This window comes from Narcine bancroftii, chromosome 1, assembly GCF_036971445.1.
Source record: "Narcine bancroftii isolate sNarBan1 chromosome 1, sNarBan1.hap1, whole genome shotgun sequence".
In the NCBI taxonomy this organism is placed as follows: Eukaryota; Metazoa; Chordata; class Chondrichthyes; order Torpediniformes; family Narcinidae; genus Narcine; species Narcine bancroftii.
Genome location: NC_091469.1, coordinates 28,512,857 through 28,519,403, shown reverse-complemented (window position 1 = coordinate 28,519,403; position 6,547 = coordinate 28,512,857). Strand labels below are relative to the sequence as shown.

General features: G+C 38.1%; 1 protein-coding gene across 5 annotated transcripts in view; it reads right to left on the bottom strand.

The window, feature by feature from the left end:
- Positions 1 to 3,425: 3,425 nt before the first annotated feature.
- ugcg (UDP-glucose ceramide glucosyltransferase) overlaps positions 3,426 to 6,547 on the bottom strand; it is an 82,516-nt gene continuing 79,394 nt past the window's right edge. For 4 of the 5 annotated variants that reach the window (XM_069923055.1, XM_069923065.1, XM_069923059.1 and 1 more), the window contains one exon: positions 3,426 to 6,033. In XM_069923055.1, the coding sequence (XP_069779156.1) occupies positions 5,863 to 6,033 (171 nt within the window). In that variant the 3' untranslated portion in view covers positions 3,426 to 5,862. The remainder of the gene's footprint in view (positions 6,034 to 6,547) is intronic. The other variant, XR_011353228.1, reaches the window with a different exon arrangement.

The window sequence follows — 6,547 nt, the reverse complement described above, 5'->3', positions numbered from 1 at the left end:
GTTTTCCAGATGGTAACCCCTTTCTTTCAGGTCACCAGAGTTCCTTTTTATTTCCCTTATTTCAAGTAAAACATTATACAGTCAGCCATCTCCTCTTGTATGGACCACAAGGGCTTTGACCAGGCTGAACTAAGCACTCACAACCCACCTTCAAAATGGTTTTTTTTCCACAAGCTTGCCAGCTTGTCATGTTCTAGTCCCAGCTGCTGCTGAACTGTAGAACTGAATTCTCTCTCTCTTAAAGCCTCTTTTACTCTCTCTGCTTGCAAAACTATGTCCCTCTTAGAACAGCAAGCTGCATTCAGCCTGCAGCTCTGAACCTAATCCTCAGAGTTCTTTCATCTGTTGCTTTTCAAAACAACAATCAATTAGTGAAGTCACTATAGGCCCTCCCCAAAGCTTTTGCAAAGGCACTCAGAGCCTAACTCAAGCAGAACTCCAATATTTTAAATGAGAACTGTTCTGTAATGTTTGTATGTACCCTGCACTACAAACCCTGGCCCAATTTATCCTTTAAAACATATCTATATACAATTTAAAATATAACACAATCTGTCACAGTATAACTGCTTTGGTCTCAAAGGCGGCTTACTACAATCATCTAAAAAACAATCAGAACAGCAATGAATCCTGCTTTTACTAATAACACCCTGCATTGTGAAGGGTCGTGGCTATCACATGATAGCAATGCTCATTATCTGGTCGGAAGACACACAATCTAACAATCAAGGTTTGGCTCCACCCCATCTATAAGTGCACACCTGACCATTGACCCCTTTAAGTACCCTTGTACTTGGCCTTGGGCCATTGGCCTTTGTAATTAGAGCTTGCTGGCACCGAGATATTGGCTCCCTACAGATTATCTGGACTGGACTCCAGTACTATAAAAGGCATCATGTGCACTTTCCTTTACCTCTTTGCCTACTCCAAGGAACTATTCTCCTTCATTCTGGGAATTCATACCTTGGAACAGTGCTGGAGAAATTGATTGGTAAAGAGTGCACTGGTGAAGGGTTGGAAGCTTCTTAAGTGTCCTGGGTGGCATGAATTGCATTGGCTCTTTTCCTTGATTGTATGTAACTGCACTGTATACTCTAGTTCACAAGCGATACCCGTCATGATTTTACCATGCTTTTTTTCTTTCTTTGGCTTGGCTTCGCGGACAAAGATTTATGGAGGGGGTAAAAAGTCCACGTCAGCTGCAGGCTCGTTTGTGGCTGACAAGTCCGATGCGGGACAGGCAGACACGATTGCAGCGGATGCAAGGGAAAGTTGGTTGGTTGGGGTTGGGTGTTGGGTTTTTCCTCCTTTGCCTTTTGTCAGTGAGGTGGGCTCTGCGGTCTTCTTCAAAGGAGGTTGCTGCCCGCCAAACTGTGAGGCGCCAAGATGCACGGTTTGAGGCGTTATCAGCCCACTGGCGGTGGTCAATGTGGCAGGCACCAAGAGATTTCTTTAGGCAGTCCTTGTACCTTTTCTTTGGTGCACCTCTGTCACGGTGGCCAGTGGAGAGCTCGCCATATAACACGATCTTGGGAAGGCGATGGTCCTCCATTCTGGAGACGTGACCCATCCAGCGCAGCTTCTGTAAATAGTCAATTACTGTCAGACTGCATTCAGTCCTAGCTTTTGAGACCCATTGAATCTATTCCGTCATTCACAACACACCCACATCCTGAAAAATAAATTGCATAAATGTGAAGTTACTACTCTTCATATGCTTTCAGGAAAACTTCATTTCATTGTTTTTATCATTAGGACTTCAGTGTCCTGACCAATATTTATTCCTCTATTAACTTCAGCAAAACAATTATTATCATTAAGTTGCTGTTTGTGGGAACTTGGTATCATAATTATGCAGTAATAAAAACTGGACATGTGGGAAACATTCCACAAGCTGCTTCTTGATAGAAAAAGAGAACCTTTCAGATCCAAGACCCTTCAACAGAACTAGGAAAGAGAAAAATATTAGTTTTCAGTAGGGGAACTGATGTCCCTGAAACATCTCTGAAAAGCAAAACCAGTGATTTAATCGTAGTTCCAATTTATCGTCACAGTACATACATGACATCACGTACAACCCTGAGATTCGTTTTTCAGTGAGCCAGGCAGAATTACTACTTATCAGTTACTGTAAAATGTACTCAAGAAAAAAAGTGTATACAAAGTAGATAAATGTAAACAAACATTGTGCAATACATAAAAAATATTCAGTCATAAAGAATGTGCAAAGTCCTTAAATGAATAAAAACCACTACGTCTACAGATTTTCATGATTTACTTCCTTAAATGAGGGCCTGATTTAGGATTTGATGGTGAAGGGTTACCACTGTTCTTGGAACCTTTTGACGTATCGTGATGCTGAGGAACTGCAACAGCAAAGTCAACAGCTACTGCTGACTGTTCATGAATTTGCTGATAAACAGGAAAAGGAAGAGCAGGGAAAAAAACCTCTTCACGGATTTCTAAACTTCGCTGAATCTTATGGATGCCCTGAATGAACTTAAACTACTTAGTTAAACCAGAAGTCCTCAGATGCAACTGGTAGAAAGACTAACCACAGAATGTAGATCCTTTTGTTATGTAAACATAGTATTTTTTTATATATAAAGGGGAAAGATGTGTTGTGTGTAAATAATGACATTTCCCAGCATGCAATGCACACATTACTATACTAATGAAGGAAGAAAAACTGCCAAAATAAAACACAAATGACAGTTATGTATCCACATCTGATACAAAGTTTGCTCCGGTTAAATAATGAAAAATACTGCAGATGGTAATGTGCAAATACTGAAAGTATGCTCTGCAAGCTTATATTGGGTTAATTGAGACGGCAGACTGATGGGATATACAAGTATTAGATAGGCAGGGTCTGATTAGGGATAGTCAACATAGTTTTGTGGATGGTAGGTTGTGTTTAACCCATCTTAAGTTTTGACATGGGTCAAGGGCAAGAGGAGAAATTCTTAAAGAAAACATTAGAGTTTCCACAGAGTGGGGAACGAGCTGCCAGTTGAAGTGGTGAACGTGGGCTCCATTTTGACATTTAATAAAAATGTGCATAGGTACATGAATGGGATGGGTATTGAGATAATTGGCTCTGGGCAGAATGATAGTTTGACAGTCTAGATGGGTTGAAGGGCCTGTTTCTATTCTATAGTGCCTATGGTCAGAGGAGAAATGGGATGGAGAAGTAAAACTACAGCAAAAGGAGTTCAGGTTGACCCTGAATGCAAGGACCCTATCTGTGTTTGGTTTCTCCAATGTTGAGGAAGGAGCTTGTTGCTTCAGTTCCTTATCCCACTTTGGATATTGCTTATGCTCTGAATGTGTGGAAACATTTAACAAGAATCTAGAGGCTTTAGATGCTCTTTTGATGTTTTGTGATATTATCTCAACAAAAAGACAAAACAATTGGTCACCACTTGATTTTTTTTTAATAACAATTAAAACAAACACTATACATTGTGATCTTATACCACTTCATAAAGCAGTGACAAATAATTCATACAAAAACTATTCACATTACAACTACATTCAAATCTGTTTTATTCAGTAAAAAGTCGAATGTACAATCTCGGAATATATAGTCTTCTGAAGCAAAAAAAAAATTCATTATTTATGCGCTTAGTGGCAGAGTCTGGAACACAATACTAAGTTGACAATTAAGCACATTTGTTTTTCTGTGTTGCTAATGTCAGTGTCACTTGATGGGAATCTCAGATTTAAACCAACAAGGACAAAGCAGATACATTCTACATGAATTTTGTCACAAGTATGAACTTTATATGACCGTGGAATTTTAACACCCATAGGGAGGCACAATTACGAGGATTGTGTCAACTGACCATACACAATTGCAACATTACAACAATGTTGATATAAACCACAGTTGCCATTGACATCTCTTTGTATGCTTTGTTCTTATAATGGATAAAAATATACAAATGGCTCAATAAAAGATATGAAAATCATGAGATTGTGCTTCAAAGACACTTCATTTTCAGTTAAGCCAGTTTAAGTGGTGCTAAACACTGCTTTGTAATTTTTTACCCCTTCCATCATGTATGTGTTTTGAAATTCACAGTTGAAATGTCATGGAAAAAAACCAGCATTACATTAGCAAGTAAAATTCTCATTTCAGCACTGGCCAGGCTAACAAAAATTGACTTGTAAAAAATAACAATTCATACAATAAACACAATCAATAGTAAACAGTAAAGCTCAAATGACTTTAAATCTTAAAACTGGTGGGTCACAACTAGACAGTTTCTGTAACACAGGACATCCTCAGGAGTCACCTGATTCATGCCAATGGAAGGATGGGTGGGATCATACAGAAAACTACACTCGAGCTGTGCAATGGTTACAGTGCGTGACCCTTCAAACCAATACAATGTCATCATATGGGTAATTGTAAGAATAAAAAATGAGGCAAGGGAGGCATCAGTAATAATATTAGTTAAAATGTGTCTGGCCACAAATGAACCAGAATATCTGACCTTAAAGTGCAACATTCATTGTAATGCTATTTGAAAAACAATTATTGTTTAAACAATGGATTTGACTGGCCAGCAGTGATGTACAGGTAAACCAACTTTTAAAAAAAAACAAGGTTCTAGGTGTTGCTCAGAAGGCAAACAATTTGAAAAGTTGTAGTTTATGACATGTACATTATGCCATTTAGAAATGGCTGTAACTCACCCACTCCCTTCCTCTATATCATAAATTTTGCACGAAGTTCACAACAAACACTCCTCAGTCTTACCCAATTCATCTAAGCAGACACCAGCTTTTTCATCAACAACCCTATCACACCCCCCACCCAACCACCACCAGTCCACCCATCCACAACACAATCTGAAATCTAGTTCACCGCCACAATTGGTTATAACAATGAGCTCAGTAAATTCACCATTTTTGAATACAAACCAACTCATAGCCTGGGGAAAGTAGAAACTTGACTGCATACATCAACAGGATTTTCTTTCAAAAACATTAATATGCTATAAACACTAGATGAGTCTTCATTAATGTAGGCAAGATTGAAAATATTAGCAGACCCAATCTGACAAGTTTTGAATTAGGTTCTGCAGTCGTAATTATAACCCCAAACAAACTCTCCCAACTATTATTACCAGTTATGCAAAAGGATACCTTAATATTTACAAATTGTCAAATTTCACATCCTTATTCAAGGGCAAAATTGTAACAAAGAGGTCCAATCTCATTTTATCTTGAAATGTATCATTCACTTAGCTGGAGATACTATGCAACTATGCAGCCTAGTTGCACTGATTCTTTAAAAAAAAGGCTTCTTAGCTTCTAAATAAGCAACAACAAAAAGCTAATGCACATGCAGTGATTACCAGTAAAGTTGTTCCAGAAGATTACAGATTAAATTATTAGACTTAAGCCCACTTTTGGTCATTACTGTACAAGGCCAAAAAATGCCTGTTTGTCAACCACCCAATGGAGATTTTCTCTACAATTTTTCTTGAGCTTGTAATGTAGCTTGTATCAGAGGAGTATTTACCCATCAGTTATTTCTAAGACGTGCAGTGTTGTTTTATGACCAAACTTAACATTTGAAGAATTACTTCATGCATCTGATGTATAAAAAAAGTTAAAAATTAAAAAAATGTTTCTAACCCACCATTTTGCACAGACGATAGAAAAACATGCATTTTTGGCCTTAAGAATTCCTGCAATTGTTTGTTTTAACTTCAGCTGCAAGTGCCAGGCAAATAAATTAACTCCAAATACTAAGACACACAGTAAAAACTATTGAATGTAGAACAATTTAAAAGTCTTTGTACAATCATAATACTTTTTTTCATTTATACAGTCAGGATGTGGTGCTCATACATCAATAATTTCTTCAGCTGTGCCACCACAGCGCAATTTGTAGCGGCCTGTCCGCCAACTTATAGTGGGGTCCCAGAGGGCAGACAGGAATATATATATTGTCATGGATTCTCTGATAAACCAGGCAACTGCATAATCAAGTTTTGAGAAACACAAAGGTCCACCCTGGATTGGAGATGGGGAAGAAAAAAAAATCCAAGTGATTAATACATATAATTATGATTTCCTCATTTCCAGTTATCTAGAGCAGTATATTTTAACACGGTCCACAGACAATGGTGATCTATGGCTTTGTTATAAGGAAGTTTATGATGATGAGAAATGGCACTGAAACAAGACAGTAAATTTGACAACAACAAAAATAATCTCCAAAGACTTTCCACTGAAACAACACAAAAGCCCTGGACCTGGGAAGGGGTTTGAGCTCCTTATAATACAATGTTTTCTAATCTAACTATTTTGAGCACAGCACAATTTGAACCAATTCAAATGGAACCAGTGTTTTAGCAGGCAATGCACAAGCAAAATCACCAACATGAGACTTCAAGGGAAAATTACTTGAACTGAGCTCGGAATCTATTTATAAGCCCTTTTCACACTTGCAAGTGGTCCCAGGAATTAACAGCCAATTGGCCTAAAAAAAAGGGTGAAATTAAAATCATCTCAATGCTGGCATGAG